General features: G+C 37.7%; 3 protein-coding genes and 1 pseudogene across 3 annotated transcripts; 1 reads left to right on the top strand and 3 right to left on the bottom strand.

Annotated features, from left to right (window-relative positions):
* Window positions 1-3542: 3542 nt before the first annotated feature.
* Window positions 3543-5004, bottom strand: LOC113299625 (annotated as a pseudogene).
* Window positions 5005-5326: 322 nt separating this feature from the next.
* On the bottom strand, window positions 5327-6329 carry LOC113299627 (putative cysteine-rich receptor-like protein kinase 9). The gene has a single exon (XM_026548691.1). The coding sequence runs from the start codon at window positions 6163-6165 to the stop codon at window positions 5485-5487; it is 681 nt and encodes a 226-aa protein (XP_026404476.1). The 5' UTR covers window positions 6166-6329; the 3' UTR covers window positions 5327-5484.
* A 1121-nt stretch (window positions 6330-7450) lies between these two features.
* Window positions 7451-9977, bottom strand: LOC113299624 (cysteine-rich receptor-like protein kinase 10). The gene is made up of 7 exons (XM_026548690.1): window positions 9359-9977; window positions 9137-9250; window positions 8876-9063; window positions 8579-8786; window positions 8237-8474; window positions 7976-8126; window positions 7451-7881 (listed from the first exon to the last, which is right to left on the bottom strand). The coding sequence occupies exons 1-7, from the start codon at window positions 9789-9791 to the stop codon at window positions 7582-7584; spliced, it is 1632 nt and encodes a 543-aa protein (XP_026404475.1). The 5' UTR covers window positions 9792-9977; the 3' UTR covers window positions 7451-7581.
* Window positions 9978-16390: 6413 nt separating this feature from the next.
* On the top strand, window positions 16391-17547 carry LOC113295990. Its single transcript, XM_026544314.1, has 3 exons — window positions 16391-16544; window positions 16703-16911; window positions 17404-17547. Exons 1-3 carry the CDS (start codon window positions 16391-16393, stop codon window positions 17545-17547), a joined length of 507 nt encoding a protein of 168 aa, XP_026400099.1.
* Window positions 17548-18062: the final 515 nt, after the last annotated feature.

The following is an 18062-nucleotide window of genomic DNA, read 5'->3' as shown; positions in this document are numbered from 1 at the left end:
CAACATCTCGTCGAGTTTTTTTTAGTAAATGATTTACATGATATGTTTCTTTTTTTGGTCTAAATTTCTGATTTTCAAACAGAGAATTGTGGGCCAATCAAGTTCCTCCACTCAGAATTTCAAACAACAACCAGATGGGGTGACGAGGAATCAAGCTGCTTCTACGAATGCGAAACGATGTTGTAACTGTGGTAAAATCAAAAGGTTAGAAAAGACGGCAACATATGTGATTACGAAACTAAATGTTGTACGAAGGTTTAAAGCTGGTACTTCAGGGGATGAACGACTTATACCGAAGGACAGAGATGAAACACTGAGCCAAAGAATTTCCAAGGACGGAGATGAAACACTGAGCCGGAGAATTAGGAGGAAGCATCATCGGTATGGAAAACACAAGTTTCGGCCGACTCTGAGATCCATACCAGAGCATAGTGTAGTCTACTAGATTCAATCATGATAGGATTGCAGATAGACGGAATCTAAAGATCAATGGGGCGCACATCAAGCAAAACAGAAGACCTCTTACTGCAAATAGACGCGATCACAACTGTCAGAAACATAATGCATATATATATATATATATCAAAATTAAGGTGCATCCAGACATGTTTTATATAATTGCATTGTAAGAAAAGATTAGTTATAGATTCTTCCTCAGTAATACAAAGTTATCAAGTAGTTTGTATTTCTGGAATATTTGCTGCCACCCTCAACTATTTGGAAGAATTGAGTGGGCAGTAATGTATATAAGAATATTCATTAACAAATATCATTTTATCAAGTACCCGTTTTTTCAAGCAACAAATACGTATAGTACACAGTGAATAGCACGAACCCATATCTCCAAATTTGAATTACAGAAAAGAGCCTATTTACCACTCCTTACTGCTTATTGCAATCGCTGAATAAACAGAAAATATCATGGCATGGTCCAACACTGTAGGAAATAACTCTATCCTTCTTTCAATTCCATCTTAGTTTTGTACCTACACTCTAAGACCACCTGAGTGTAAGATGTTTGTGTCAAAATTTAACCTTGTTTCCGTAGATATCACATCTCTCACTGAAACTGGTGGTGACACAAAATTAACTTGTACTGAACAGATAAAAGAAAACTTACCGGATGATTCTGGTAGCGTCGTTGTTAAGTCAAACGATCCACTGCAACGTCTTTCGAGAGCAAAAAAATCCCACGAACAAATACCCATGGAACCCCTGGATGGTATCAAGCCAAGGAGCTTCTTAAACGGGACGATCGACACCTTTCTTTATTACTTTTCAGCAACATAACCCAATCTGATGCTGATATGCAGCTACACCTAAGGGTCAAACAAAATTTAACCTTGTTTCCGTAGATATCACATCTCTCAGTGTAACAAACACATAAGCACTCTGAGAAGTTTCACCACACCAATATATTATGATTTGAAGATTTTAAAAAACTTAAGTAACACTCAAAATGGATTTAACTCCACTAGCATGGACAAAGAACATAATTTCAACTTCTATACCAATTACTCTTTTGGAATTTTAGTTCTAGACCAATGAAGGACTGCTATATGGTTGAACGTCAACCAGTGAGCCTGTTACGAAGTCTGGGGATTGCAGCCAGTAGACATCTACAAATAGGAACACAACATTACAAAAGATAAACTTTTGAAGCTAATCTGTAGGAACTTTACCAAGTAGTCTGGGCGCTGGACCTGGTGCTAATGGTGGTGCTGGTGGAGATTTAGCTTTATGAGCATTTGTAACACTCACCACGACTAGTAAAAGAGCAACAGCGAAGAAATTCTTGAAAACCTGCATTTTGGCTTTAAATCTTTAAAACTTCCTGAGAAGAACAAGAATGCAATCAAAATTCAATCCCAATCTGTAAAACCTTAACTTTAATAAAGACTTGTAATTTGTGGGTTTTATGAGAACACCCAAAGTTCAAAATGACCTCAAAATTCAGAAACTCTAAACAATCAAAATGCCTCCAACAGCACAACCCATTATTATTATAATACTCTCTCCGTTTTTTTTTAATAGGTCAGTTTTGTTTTTAGCGAATTTTAAGGAAATTAAGAGAACTAATTATTGAAAGTGGTCCTCATGACACTTGTCAATAAAAGAAGTGAAGTGAAATGGTCCCCATGACACTTGTTAGTAAAAGAAGTAAAGTGAAGTGGTCCACATGACACTTGTCATCAAAAGAAGTTAAGAGAAAAGTGGTCCCAAAAAATTAAAATAATATTTGACTTTCCCAATTAGAAAACTGACCTATTTTTTGAAACTTTTATTTATAATAACTGGCCTATTAAAAAAAACGGAAAGAGTAATATCTTAGTACACATAAGCTGAAAATCCATTGCCAAATCGAGATCTTCTCTTGAAAAACCAATTAACATTTCGAGAAAAACCCATAACCAATACATGGATTCGGATTTTTATTATCAATCGGACAGTGAACAGTATTTCTAATGAAACTAGCACGCTGTCAATGCCATTAGCTAGCTGCAGTCAATGTAATGATATTGAGTGATCTTTATTCGTTTAAGGGAGAAGCTCAATCATTACAGGGGGTGAGGGTGTTAAGACAAATAGGTGTGTGATCAGAGGTAATAGGTGCCATGTGCTTCACATTTGAGTTAGGAAAAGTTGAATTCCAGGCATTGTTTGCTACGGCTCTATCCACTGATTCTTTCTATTGGCCAGATTTTTCAAAACACAAAAATGAAAAATTGGGAAACTTTTACGAAATGAATACCAACAACTACGAGAAATGAAATTGGCAAACACATCAACAGACAACATGTATGAATTGCATCATAAGTTTCATGAGATACACATCAAACAATCATTATTTGGAGATCAACATTATAATTGCATTTGAGATTTAGGTTTACCTCAATCGATCGGAGTCAGAACAGTATATATCCTTGTTGTTAAGCAAGAGCACCAGCAGAAATATTCAAGACACTACCGTATTGCAAATGATTGAAAAGAGTTTTCAGTCCCATGATCAGACGCAGGAATCCAGGATGACGGATTTTTCATTTTAGACCCGGCGTAATACACATAATTAATCAAAAATTTGGCTAAAATGGGAAAAATTAGGCTTGTGGACCGGGAGGGCGACCGGGGCTTTACCTGATCAGACGAGTGGATGGATAATCTGAAGTCCATTTTTTTTTCTTCCTGGTATTGGGATGTTGGAGAGAACTATACGAGGATAAGGGGTAGACACCTCCAGGGGCAGTAAAGTAAAATCGACGTTAGATTTATGGGAGGGGGCGGAGAAATTGTGAGAAAATTTTACAATGAATAATGATGGAAGAAAACAGAGGAAAATCAACTGTGAATTCAACAATGTAGATTTTGAGTAGCTTTATACTGGATCTGGTCCAGTTATTTTTTAAATCATTGTGATGGTTGATGAATCATCACAATATTATCAAACATTGCGATGTAAACATTGTGACTCTTGGTAATTTCATGTTTCATGAAGATAGTGGCGCAAGATTTCTAGGAAGTGCATTGGTTAATTTGGCTGACGCTAAAGAAAATATAACTCGTAATATACAGTTTATAATCAGAAGCATTTAAACCATATAAGATGCACATCGTCGTCATCGAGCTGTGAAATTCGAAACAGTAAGATCATTCACAGAATACAAATTATTAGAACTTGAAGATTGGCCCATTAAGCCACTTGCAAATCTCCCAACCGAGAATGCAGGGTGTGTAGGTTGTGGAAGGTCTATTGATTTATCACTTCCTAGCATAACAAGAACATACGACATTGTTGGCCTATCTGCTGCATCTTCTTGTACACACAACAATCCAATGTGCAGACACCTTAATAGCTCTTCTGCTGGAGCTGATGCAAATTCTATCAAAAATTGATCTATGAAGTCCAAACCTTTGCCTTCATTCCACAGATTCCATGCCTGCATGTTGGATCAATTGATCACCTTCAAATAGAAATTCTAAGATGAACAAGAACTTTTATATAGCTCAAACGCGTAAGGTAGTATACACATACATAATTAAGCAGAGTTTGTGCGTGTTCTGTAAGGTAGAATCTGTTACTCCGTTTCCCGCTTAAGATCTCAAGTAAGACAACTCCGAAGCTAAAAACATCAGACTTGACGGAGAAGATCCCCTCCATTGCATACTCTGGAGGCATATAGCCGCTGTTAAACAATAGAAGTTTTGTACAAGGAAAATCAGTCACAGTTATTATAAGCAGTATCTACTCCAAATTGCAGCTGGCTTAGGCCTAAGTACTGTACTTACCAAGTTCCTACTACTCTTCTTGTACTAGCTTCGCTTTGTTTTTCACCAAAAATTCTAGCCATGCCAAAGTCTGAAATTTTTGCATTCATCTCATGGTCTAACAACACATTATTCGGTTTAAGATCTATATGAATTATCTTGAGTCTCGAGTCTTCGTGAAGGTAAAAGTATGCCTCGGGCTATTCCATGAATGATGTTTAAGCGAGTTTCCCAGTCGAGTTGTGAACGATTGGTTTCATCTGGAGAAATTTGGGCACTAGTAAATTGAGTTGCACATTCATAAGACAATATTTGGCCATTAAATTGATAAATCAACATAATCCAGGGAAACTGAAGAGGAGAAGCATTCAGAACAAACCGAATATGAAGAGATCAAGGCTCTTGTTTGGCATGAACTCATAGATTAGGAGCTTTTCCTCTCCATAAATACCATAACCCAAGAGCTTGACAAGGTTTCTATGTTGAAGTCTAGCAATTAAGATAACCTCATTCTTAAACTCCTCCATACCTTGCCAAGATTTCCTTGATAGTCTTTTAACAGCTATTTCTCTTCCATCCGGTAAGGTACCCTGAAATTTTTGAAATTCTTAATCATATGAACTGAATAAAAGCAAAGCATTGATAATGGACTGTGACTACCTTATAGACGGCCCCAAAACCACCTTGTCCGAGCTTATTTGAATCAGCAAAATTATATGGACTGTGACTACCTTATAGACGGCCCCAAAACCACCTTGTCCTACTTTAGTAGGTTTATTTTGAGAAGAAAGTTCCCTTCATTCTTTTGCATTCATCTACATGTATAATGGAGTATAACTTTGTACAATTACCTCTCTTTGATTTTCCGTATCGGCAGTATGCCCAAGAGCCCAATACAACAGATATAAGTACCGATACGCTAACGGTGATTGTTATTGCTCTTCTTTTCTTTCCTGTATTTTACATACAAACTAGTGTAAGTTGTGTACTATTCACATTTTCATACTGAAAATACTGACTAGCTTCGTAATTTAATTTATAATTTTGGATGGAGGAGGACAAACCTGGCAGGTGTTGAACACGGTGAAATCGATACAGTTCATATCGCAAATTAGAGCTGTTATCAACGACGAATCCTCCTTCATTACCGTCATCAGTCGCAATATCTCCCTGTGCTTGTGTTAGACATTGATGACACTTATCTTTAGATAGATCTCTAGTTCACTGTCCAAGACCATACAACTTAATGCTAGTACTTTCTACATTAGCTTCCTTAGCAGAGCACATCTTGCCAGAATCAGGCGCCTCGGATACAATTTCCGATATTAATTTATCAAGAACAAGAGAATAAATTTTAGAATCTACTATATTTTGCTCGGTGCTATTCCAATTATTTGAGTTATTACTGCTTTTATTGTTAAGATTCCCCCGTGTTGGATATTTCGCAGCATATACCATCTCGGAGAAGAAATTCACATCTGAATACCTTACATGGCAAACTTCATAAAATATTGTTGCAGATGAACTACTTGGGCATTCATCAATAAGTCGTTTACTTCCGTTGTTAACATAATTCAGACACTCTTCTCGAGTAAGATCACCTCGACAAAGTGCGAGCCCAAAGACAGGAGGTATGCCAACGGATGTGTTGTAGAAGCCACCAGAAAGAGAAGTATGAGAAGGTAGAGAACTAAGGAGCAATTTCCGGTTGGTTTCAAAAGAAGTTCGGTTGGAGGTGACCTTTGTACCAGTGCAAAATGGTGAATAGATAGGTTCATCAGCTGCAGTAGTACTTGGAGCATTAATCAACAGAAATAGTAGTAGCAGTAGTAGAGTGATGAAGATGTCATTAAATTTTGTTTTGCTAATATCATGTAGACGAGACATCTCTGCGCGATACATTCGTGATCAGAAAAGAATTGTGAACAGCAACGGGAGATAGATTTCATGAGAGAAGTGATGTGACTTGTAAGGGAATCGAACCAAGAAGCAGCTTAGAGTTTGGACTTTGGAGAGTCAATATGTTTGACCTGAAAAGATTACACTAATGTAGTTTCCCTGCAAAATTCTCTTCTGTATTTTTTATATATTTTTTGATCGGAAAATAAAGAACTTTGTTGCCAGAGTGCACTGAACATAGTCTAGCTTAAAACCAAGAATGGACTTGAGGGTAAACTGTTGGAGATTTCGAGTGTTTTTGGATCTTTGTAACCCTCTGCTAATAAAAAATAGCAAAGTGCATTACCAAATCAAACGTGAACAGACACCACTAGAATAAAAATGCTGAGTCATTTTACTGAAAATCCATGTGCATCAGATGTGGCTGGAACCCCATATTAGTGAGTGTATCCTAAGTGTACTACTGTACTGGTCTCATACTTTTGATTGAAAAAAAATCTAGTGTTTGACTGACGAAACAGTTAATCAGTTGGTCTAATATCTTGTGTTTGACGGTTATCAGACGAAGACCATGTTTGTTTGCATCTGACTCGCGATCTAAATCTGAGTCAACTCTTGACTTGTCGCGAGTCAGATGTCAGATTGTTTGTTTTTAATTTAAAGTCAAATATGACTCACCTCTGACTCAGACCTAACTCCTGACTCGGGCCAGTTTGAGTCAGGTAACAAAGTACCCCTGACTCATGGAACATATTGAGTCAGATTTGACTCAAGTCAGGTGATTTCAGTCAGAGTCAGGAGTGAACAAACAATGTGGAAAAACTCAAAGTCTAACATCATCTACTAGGAGTTGGAGACAGCAATCGGTATCATCCTCCTGGTCCCGGGCTCTCACTTGCAAGATTCGCCCTGGTCTAGAGGTAAAGTCTTGTTCTCCTGTGGTAATTATTTGTCTATTAATGTTGACTGACTTAGCACTCAGCAGCCGGCAATGACACCCTTTTTCTATGGTTACAATTATACTACTATACATATGGTTTTCGAAAAGTTTAACATTTCGGAATATGGTGGACTGGAATTGTTGAAATTTAGTAAAATCAAATCAATATAAAATTATGATGGACTGGAACTAATGAAATTACTTAAAAATAACTTGTTGCTTAATTTGTTTTTGTCCTTGTCCGGTGCTTTAATTACTGTATCCAAAGAGATTTGGGACTCGGCTTTTCCTGGGACGGAGGGAGGGAGTACGTGTTTGAGATCGTGCAGCACGAATGAATCAGAATTGTAAACTTAAACTAGTAAAGTATTCTTTGATTTCTATGATCTTACAAAGACTAGCGCAGCTAGTTTCATGGATTTAAAACCAATTACATGTATTTCTATAACTTCAAGAATCGGAAGAAAAAAAAAATTCAATCAGCGAGGTTGAATAGCGGAAATAGTTAACGCATTATGAGAGTAATCTAAAGATTGTTCGGGTTGAAGGACGAATCTCCCAACAGAAACTGCAGGCTGTTGAGGTTGCGCAAGGACTGATGATTCGCTGCCAAGCATTACAACAACAGATGACATGTTTGGTCTAACCGTTGGGTCTTTTTGGACGCACAACAATCTTATCTGAATGTGTCTCAAAAATTCAGCTGTGTTGCAGGACGCTTCAGTTAACAGTTGATCCAACAATTCCAAACCTCTTCCTTCAATCCAAAACTGCCATACCTGTAAAAAAAACAAGATTTCGGCTTAAACTCAACATCCTTCTTCCGAGTAACTAATTTAGTGTGCTTGAAAGAGAAGAGTGAAAGAAACCAACATATGCTATGAGACTTGGAGCTAGTCTAGTGAGATGGAAGCCGGAATTCTTTTTTCCGGTCAATATTTCTAGCAAGAGAACTCCAAAACTGTAAACGTCGCTTTTTATAGAGTATAACCCCTCCATGGCATACTCAGGTGCCATGTACCCGCTAGACATTTCAAGGAAAAAATGACAATTTCAATGTAAAAGAATTAGTAAGTTGAAATGAAGCTTAATTATTAGGTAACGCGATTTCAAACAGTATTTAGTACTACTTACTATGTTCCGACAATTCTAGCTGTATTAGCTTCACCAAGATTTCCTTGAAAGATCTTTGCCATGCCGAAGTCTGAAATCTTTGGGTTCAGCTCATGGTCTAACAAAACATTACTAGCTTTGAGGTCTCGATGGATGATTCTATGTCTAGAATCTTGGTGAAGATAAAGTAGTCCTTTTGCAACTCCCATGATAATGTTTACTCGTTTCCTCCAATCAAGGTGTATCCGCCGACTTGGGGCTTTGGCAAAATTCATAGACATTATGATCAGTACTTAGCTAAATGTTCACAAAACAAAAGCTTTGGCAGGAAATGAAGGTAAAGACCAGGGAGAAGTGTACAACCAAGAAAAGCATCAAGCCCGCCATTCTGCATGTATTCATAGACTAGAATCCACTCTTCATGCTCTATGCAGCAACCGAGGAGTCTGACGAGATTTTTGTGTTGAAGTTTCATTATTAGTGAAATTTCATTCATGAACTCATCCGAGCCTTGTTCGGAATCACTTGAAAGCCTTTTAATTGCTACTTCCTGTCCATCTGGTAGTTGACCCTGACAAATGACCATATAAACTCGTGTTAGTAGACGTACGAAGACAGACGACTAAATCATGGCTATCGAAATCCATGTAACCTTGTTACCTTATAAACAGCGCCAAACCCACCCTGTCCTAGTTTATTTGATTCCGAAAAGTTGTTTGTAGCCGTAAGAATATCAAGAAAACCGATTAAAGGAAATTCTCGAGGTTTCATCTGATCCTGCTCTAGTGTGTTGTACACGAACTCCGTCTCTCGTGAAGTTCCCGCAGGAGTCGTGCATCGAGACAGTGCTATTCAGAAGAAACTATAAGTTGCTCATCATTTTCATGATTTTTTGCTAAGTTAGTAGTGTGTTGTGCGTACCTTGATGTTTTGTTTTCCTCAACATAGAGCAGTACAAACAGATCGCCATGGTAACGATTAGGCCTACAACCGGAATCGCAACAAATACAGCAACTAAAACATTCCTCCGGCTCTCTGCAGTTTATGTCAAGTAGTATAGTCCCAATTTAATGAATGGTTATGATGATTCAGATAAAGCTCGAATTTGAAATGAAAACTTTAATGGAGGCATGACACACTTACTTTTCGAGGGAGGAGGGTTATCGCTATCAATTCCGGGAAAGACATACAATTCATACCTTAAATAACAACTTTTGCTGTAAACTCTTGCACCTCTGAATGAACTACAACAGCTTAGAATTTGATTTAAGGCAAACTGAAGGCAACTGTTACAATTACTTGCTGATAAATCTGCAGTGCACTGAGCAAGACCATGCAAATCTTCAAAACTTGAGTGTCCAGTTGATAACAAATTTGTTGCTGAATGATATGCAGCTGTCTCAGTAAGATTGCTCATCAACTTCTTCACGGCATCTGTAAATAATTCTGGATCTGAAACACTTCTATTGTTCCATAAAGGTAAATTTGCTGTAGTATCGTCCATTGTACCGAAAAACGGCTCGTCTGAATAACGTACTTGGCACTTTTCTTCCCATCCTATGGCTTGTTTGCTCATGGGACATAGCTTTTTGATGTTTCGAGCTGCTAATGTAACACACTCTTGGCACTCCGTCAAAGGTAAATTACCAAAACACAAGAAGTTTCCATACAATTGATCGTCGACGTTATCTCCAACTTTAGTACTGAAAAACCTGGATTCTGAAGCATTTGATGATAGAATACTCAAAAGATCATTCCGTTGATTGTGAAACTTGGTGTCTGTGAAATTGCTTGGAGATGTTGAACAGTTTTTATAGGGAGGGTCGGCGAGAGTATGTGTTGGTTAAACTTCAACATAGAAGTCACTAACAAGCTGGTTAGGACAAGATTAGGAAACTGATGTAATCCTAAGGGAATTAGAAGTCATCTAGTTCTAAGAAAAGGAAAGACATGTAATAAGGTAATAGGACTAGGAAAAGGAATTCATAGTTCTATATATATGATCACCAAAGTTGTGGTTGATCATATGAGCAAGATTAGAGCTTGTGTTTAGTTTTGAGAGATTTTCTAAACATCAATAAAGAGAGTTGTCTTTATACAAGCTAAGTTTCATCTTGCAGTTGCCATTAATTGGTATCAGAGCTTGTTTCTGAGCCATGGAAAACGAAACCACCATTGTGGGTGCAAAACAGTTCACGCCACCATCAATACAAGTTCCAATCCTCAACGCCACAAACTACACAGTATGGGCCATGAGAATGAAGGTACTGATGAAAATATACAAAGTTTGGGAAACAATTGATCCTGGTACATTGGACCCAGACAAAAACAATGTTGCCATTGGATTACTCTTTCAAGCAATACCAGAATGTCTTGTTCTACAAGTTGGTGAACAGGAAACTTCAAAGAAAATTTGGGATGCAATAAAGGCACGTAATCTCGGAGTTGATCGAGTTAAAGAAGCCCGTCTGCAAACCCTAATGTCTGAATTTGAAAGAATGAAGATGAAAGACACTGATACTATTGATAGCTTTGCAGGAAAGCTATCAGAGATAGCCTCAAAAGTTGCGTCACTTGGACAATCCATTGATGAAGATTAACTGGTAAAGAAGTTTCTCAATAGTTTACCAAGATCCAAGTATATTCATATCATAGCTTCTCTCGAACAAGTCTTAGATTTAAAGAAGACTAGCTATGAAGATATAATTGGAAGATTGAAAGAATATGAAGAAAGAATCCTTGATGAAAAAACAATGGAGAAACTAAAGGAAAACTCTTGTACACAAACTCTTACCAACAAAACTCTGCGACAAGAGGAAGAGGTCGTGGAAGAGGTGGTAGAGGAAACAGAGACCGAGGAAGGGGAGGAAGGTTTAACTCACAAGATAGAACTACAAGTCAGAATGATCAAAACCAAGGGAAAGAAAAGAAGGATAGATCAAACATTATTTGTTATAGATGTGATAAACCAGGACACTTCTCCTTTGTATGCCCTGAAAGAATACAAAAGATGGAAGAAGCAAACAAGAATGAAACAAGGGAAGCAGATACAACTCTTTTCATGCACGAAGTTGTATTCTTAAACGAAGGGAAACTAATTCCAAAGAACTACGAATCAAAGGATGGTGAAGAAGGAATCTGGTATTTAGATAATGGAGCCAGCAATCACATGACTGGTAAGAGACACTACTTTTCTGAACTCAATGAGAAAATCAAAGGACAAGTGAAGTTTGGGGATGGATCTTCTGTAGAAATTGAAGGGAAATGATCAATTCTATTTCAGAGCAAGACCGGAGAACAGAAGCTTGTCATAAACATCTACTTCATCCCAAACTTACAAAGCAACATTCTAAGTTTAGGACAAGCTACAGAAGTTGGATGTGATGTTAGAATGCGACAAGATTATCTAACAGTTCATGACCCAAGTGGAAGACTTTTAGTTAGAGTCTCACGCTCACAGAATAGATTCTACAAGATAAGTCCCATGATTGGAAGGCCATTGTGTCTGAATATGAGACTAGAAGATCAGACATGGAAGTGGCATGCAAGATTAGGACACATAAGTTTCAGAACCTTAAAAACTATGTCTCAGAACAAGATGGTTCGAGGGCTACCACAACAAAACGGAGTGGTGGAGAGGAGAAACAGGACTCTAATGGAGATGACAAGAAGTTCTTTAAAGGCTATGCAGGTACCTAATTATCTATGGGGAGAAGCTGTACGACACTCCACATACATAATAAACAGGATACCTACGAAAGCTCTGAAAGACATGACTCCGTATGAAATCTTGCGAAAGAGAAAACCAAACATAGATCATTTAAGAGTGTTTGGTTGCAAAGCATACACAAAATTTGATTCTGCAACTCTTAAGAAACTGGATGATCGATCTCAGACTCTTGTGAATCTAGGAATTGATCCTGGATCCAAAGCTTACAGATTATTCAATCCAACAACGAAAAGAGTGATAGTGAGTCGAGATGTGGTATTCGATGAAAAAGAAAACTGGAACTGGAAAGAAACTAATGATAGACCAAGTAGGGATCCAGGAATGTTTCACATGAGATGGGGTCAAGTAATTGATGAAGGCGAAGGACCCATAATTAACAATACCAATGGAAACAATGATGTTAATCAAGAAGAAGAAGAGAATAATGAAAACACTGAGAATAACGAAGAAGTAGTAATAGAAGAAGAAGAAGAGGAGATCGATGAAATAACTCAACCCATTCCACTGCGAAAAATCAACAAGACAGATACAAAAGCCACAGTACCTGGAGGATTATGTTCTTCAAGCTGCTGAAGAATGTGAGATTATGCTACTTTCTGTTAATGATGAACCAAGGAATTTTCAGGAAGCAAAGGTCTCGACTAAATGGACACAAGCATGTAGAGAAGAAATTATTTCAATCAACAGAAACAAGACTTGGTTTCTGGTTGATAAGCCAGGTGGGGTAAAAGTGATTGGTCTTAAGTGGATCTTCAAAATAAAACAGAATGCTGATGGTACTGTCAACAAATATAAGACAAGACTTGTAGCTAAGGGATACGTTCAAGAATCAGGCATAGACTTTGATGAAGTTTTCGCGCCAGTTGCTAGACTAGAGACAATTCGTCTCTTAATAGAAGAAGCAGCATCAAACTCATGGGAAATTCACCACTTAAACGTTAAGAGAACATTCTTACATGGTGAATTGCGAGAAGATGTGTATGTTGAACAACCAGAAGGTTTTGAGTAAAAGGACAAGAGCATAAGGTTTATAAGTTATCAAAAGCTCTATATGGTCTAAGACAAGCTCCTCGATCCTGGAATACAAAGTTAGATCAAATCTTAAGAGAAATCAGATTTGTTAAGTGCTCTAAAGAAACATCAGTATACAGAAGAGAAGAAAAGGGAACGCTTCTTGTGATTGCAGTCTATGTAGATGATCTATTTTTGGCTGGCAACTACCTTAAGGTGATCAATGAGTTCAAGAGAGAAATGTCATCAAATTTTGAGATGTCAGACCTCGGAAAACTCACTTATTACCTTGGCATAGAAGTCCATCAAGGAATAGATGGGATTCAGATTAAACAAGAAGCTTATGCAAGGAGAATTCTGAAAAAAGCAGGACTTGAAACTTGTAATCCAACTAAGATACCAATGGAGTTTGGACTTAAAGTTTCAAAGGCACAAGAAGAAGATGAGATTGATCCAACGAGTTATAGAAGAAATGTTGGATGCCTTAGATACTTGTTACACACAAGACCAGATTTGGCTTTCTCTGTGGGAGTAGCAAGCCGTTATATGCAGAGTCCACGCAAGTCTCATGGTGATGTAATAAAGCAGATATTGAGATATCTAAGAGGAACAATCAGCTGTGGATTGAAGTATGGTTGAGGAGGATCAAAAGGAATTGTTGGGTATAGTGACAACAGTCATAATATTGACCAAGATGATGAAAAATGAACAACTGGTCATATATTTTATCTAGGTGAAGCACCTATTACATGGTGTTCACAGAAGCAAGACACTGTAGCCCTCTCATCCTGTGAAGCTGAGTTTATGGCTGCAACAGAAGCAGCTAAACAATCAATATGGCTTCAAGAACTGTTGGGTGAAATCAAAGGAAGAGAACCTGGAAAAGTTCTCATCAAGATTGATAATAAGTCTGCAATTGCACTCACTAAAAATCCAGTGTTTAATGGGAAGACGAAACACATTCACAAAAGGTATCATTTCATACGAGAATGCATCGAGAAGGAGGTCATTAACGTTGAACACATACCAGGAACTGAGCAGAAAGCAGATATATTGACAAAGGCATTAGCTAGGATCAAGTTTGAAGAAATGAGACAATTGATTGGAGTACAAGATATGTCACGGGTAAGGTTGAAGCTTAACGGGGAGAATGTTGGTTAAACTTCAACATAGAAGTCACTAACAAGCTGGTTAGGACAAGATTAGGAAATTGATGTAATCCTAAGGGAATTAGAAGTCATCTAGTTCTAGAAAAGGAAAGACATGTAATAAGGTAATAGGACTAGGAAAAGGAATTCATAGTTATATATATATGATCACCAAAGTTGTGGTTTGATCATATGAGCAAGATTAGAGCTTGTGTTTAGTTTTGAGAGATTTTCTAAACATCAATAAAGAGAATTGTCTTTATATAAGCTAAGTTTCATCTTGCGGTTGCCATTATTATGAACATGAGTAAGAGCAAGGATACAAGCAAAAAAGAGACATCGGTACGTTACCGGAAAACCTATTTTACGACTCATATCTTAAAATATTTAGTATGATCATAAATGTTAAGGGATAAAAGTGAATTGTCACTGTGGTGGAGGAAGAAGAAGTTGAAAAGAAGCAATATTAAGGAGGTTATACTGCGGATGTATCTTGTTTCGTAGTGCAGAAACTAGAAGTCAATACTCTAGTGTATAGAAAACTTATTGGGTATTTACCATTGAAAAGGATAATTAAGAAATGCTTGTGACACCACACATTATGCTCTTTCCCGTGTCTTTATTAGTTGTGACATGTACAATTGAGCAAGAAACAAGAGACTTTCATTCAATTTATTAATCTTGAATCAAATTCATGTGGAGAATGAAATCTTTGGTTTTTATAACGAGCAAGGAATTTTTATAGTGGGAGTTGTACATATTTTCTCTTGAATCAGAAGATTCCTGCAATAATTATTGCTAAATTGCAGAGCTTGAAACTACTTGATAAATCAGTTTCCGACAATGACTTTTTTATTTCCCCGGTCACATTATGAACAATCTTTGTCAGTTTAGATATTTCGTTGACCAATGAGCAAATAAGGATAACATCAAGGGGTACTCGAGTCTTGCTTACGGTTACTTGACCAAAACTGTTCAAAGACGTCTTGAACTGCAAAAGTCACGTCAAAAATAATTGTCACGCCATGAGCCAAGGGAACGAAATAGAACGAGTGATTTAGTATTTGTCATAGAAAGGTATCTTGACTTTAGTGTTCTCCCCAATGAAAAGGTTATCTTAAAAATTAAAGAGATATCTTGACTGTGGGTCATACAAAAGTGACCAGAATTGCACAACAAAACTTTAATTAGAGTTTAGGTCATTGGACTGTCTTTGACTGTATTGACCGTCTATAAGAGAGTTAAACAATTAAAATGACTAAATTAAATCTAATTTTTGATTTATTTACTAAATGTACCCGTATCTTCTATGTATGCTCTTTTTCTAAGGCAATAACTAAATGCAACCCTCACTTGGGTTATACATCGGTGGGGCTACGATGTGGTCGGGTTACATACTTCAAGTATGTGTCCCTTCTTTAAATGCTGACACGTCGTATAAAGTAAGAAAAAATTTGAAAATCAGTTTCATTACCTACCTAACTGTTTTTATTTTTTATTTTTTTAACTTCCTATTTTTCCTCAAAAAGTAGAACATCTAAGGGGATTTGGAGGGGCAGGTTTTTTAGTTGAGTAGGTGTCAAAAAATAAAGAGGGGTCACATACAAAATGTATGTGGCCCGACCACATCGTAGCCGGGGCGGCAAAAATCCGTGTGTTGTACCAGCTTTATTGACTCCAAAAAAGATGGTTTTTGGCGAATGTGCATCAACAGCCGAGCAATCAACAAGATCACCATCAATTATAGGTTCCCTATAGGATGTGTTGGACATGCTGGATGGTGCTAAATTTTTCTCGAAGTTAGACTTGCAAAGCGGGTACCATTAAATACGTATTCGGGTTGGGGATGAATGGAAGAAAATGTTAAAAACACCCGAATGGCCTCTATGAATAGCTTGTGATGCCTTTCGTCCTTTTCAATGCTCCCAGTACTTTCATGCGCATGATGACAGAGGTATTACGTCCTTTCGTTGGTTCATTTATAGTAGTATACTTCAATGATATTTTGGTGTATTATCGTACCATAGGAGAACATCTGCTTCATCTGAGGCAGTTGATGGAGGTCCTTTTGAATGAAAAATTATATCTCAATCTGAAGAAGTTCTCATTTTTGCGTAAAGAAGTAGAATTTTTTGGATATATCGTTTCAGCTAGTGGCTTAAAGGCTGATCCTATAAAGGTGAAAGTGATTGCAGACTGGCTTGTTCCTAAATGTGTGACTGATGTGCGTAGTTTTCATGGGTTGGATACTTTCTACCGGAGATTCATAAAGGGTTTAGTACCATAATGAGCCCTATAACTGAGTGCCTTAAGGGGGCAACTTTTCGATGCACAAATGGTGCATCACTTGCATTTGGGAAGATTAAGAAGTTAATGACTGAAGCCCCGGTCTTAGTTCTGCCTGATTTCGAGAAGCTTTTTGTGGTGGAATGTGACGCTTGTAATGTGGGAAGAGGAGTTGTCTTAAGCCATGAAGACCTGTGGCATTCTTTAGCGAGAAGCTAATTGAGGCTAAACGAAAGTGCTCCACTTATGACTTAGAGTTTTATGCTTTATTTCGTGCTTTACAACATTGGAAACATTATCTTGTTCACAAAGATTTTGTGGTTTACACGGATCACGAAGCTATACGCTACTTACAATCTCAAAAGAAGCCGAAGCCTCGACATACAAAGTGGATCTACTATCTTGAAGAGTTTAATTTCTCCTTAAAGCATAAATCTGAAGCGACGAACAAGGTAGTTGATGCTCTTAGTCGTCAACTTGTGTTAGTGACAACAATGCAAGCTTGTGTAGTCGGTTTTGAGGTGATTAATGATCAATATGTTGTTGGTCCCAATTTTGGTTCAGTGTACAACAGTTAAATACCTCGCCAACATCATCAGGTATGCTATTTGTTCTTCATGATGGTTATCTTTTTCGTGGTAATTGATTATGCATCCACGTTGGCTCCTCAAGGGAAAGTATTTTCCGAGAGCTTCATGGTGGAGGGTTAGCGGGACATTGGGGACGAGACAAGACCCTAAAAGATATAAAGAGCCGTTATTATTGGCCTTCAATGGACAAGGATATTGAGATATTGATCAAGAGGTGTAGAGTGTGCCGGTTTGCGAAAGGACATCTCCACACTCTCCTTGGGTACATCTTAGTATGGAATTTATGATATGATTACCAAAAACAGATCGGCAACATGACTCCATATTCGTTGTGGTTGATAGGTTCTCTAAAATGGCTCACTTTATTCCTTGTTCTAAGACTGTTGATGCTTCCAATATTGTGTCTCTTTTTTTTTAAACTAGGTGGTGCTTTTACATGGAGTCCCTTCTTCTATTGTGTATGATCGTGATGCCAAGTTTCTGGGACACTTTTGGAGGACTTTATGGAAGAAGTTTGGAACTGGCTTACGTCATTCTACAACTGCCCACCCACAAACGGGTGGATAGGCGGAAGTAGTGAACCGAAGTTTGGGAAATCTACTTAGAAGCTTAGTATGAGATCATACTAAGATTTGGGATTAGATTTTATCCCAAGATGAGTTTGCATACAACAACTCAGTTAGTAGTACGATTAAGAGGACACCTTTTGAGGTAGCATATGGTTTTCATCCGCAACATGTTGTAGACCTAGTACCTCTTCCGTTGGATACCCAAATCTGCAGCGGAGGTGAGGCTTATGCTGACCATATAAAGAGTATACACCAAGATGTGCGAGAAACTATTAACAAGAGTAATGAGCATTACATGAACGCAACCAATGTAAAATCGCAAGCATAACGAATTTCAGGAAGGTGAAATGGTTAGGGTGTTCATGCGAAAAGAAAGGTTTCCTAAGGGCAGATATCATAAGTTGGCTTTAAGGAAGATGGGTCCATACAAGGTAGTTAAGAAAATCAGTTCCAATGTGTATGTCCTGGAGTTGCCTAACGGTTTACAAGTCAGTCCCATTCTCAATGTCTATG

This window comes from Papaver somniferum, chromosome 7 (genome assembly GCF_003573695.1).
Source record: "Papaver somniferum cultivar HN1 chromosome 7, ASM357369v1, whole genome shotgun sequence".
Lineage (NCBI taxonomy): Eukaryota > Viridiplantae > Streptophyta > Magnoliopsida > Ranunculales > Papaveraceae > Papaver > Papaver somniferum.
This window is presented reverse-complemented; position numbering and strand designations above follow the sequence as displayed.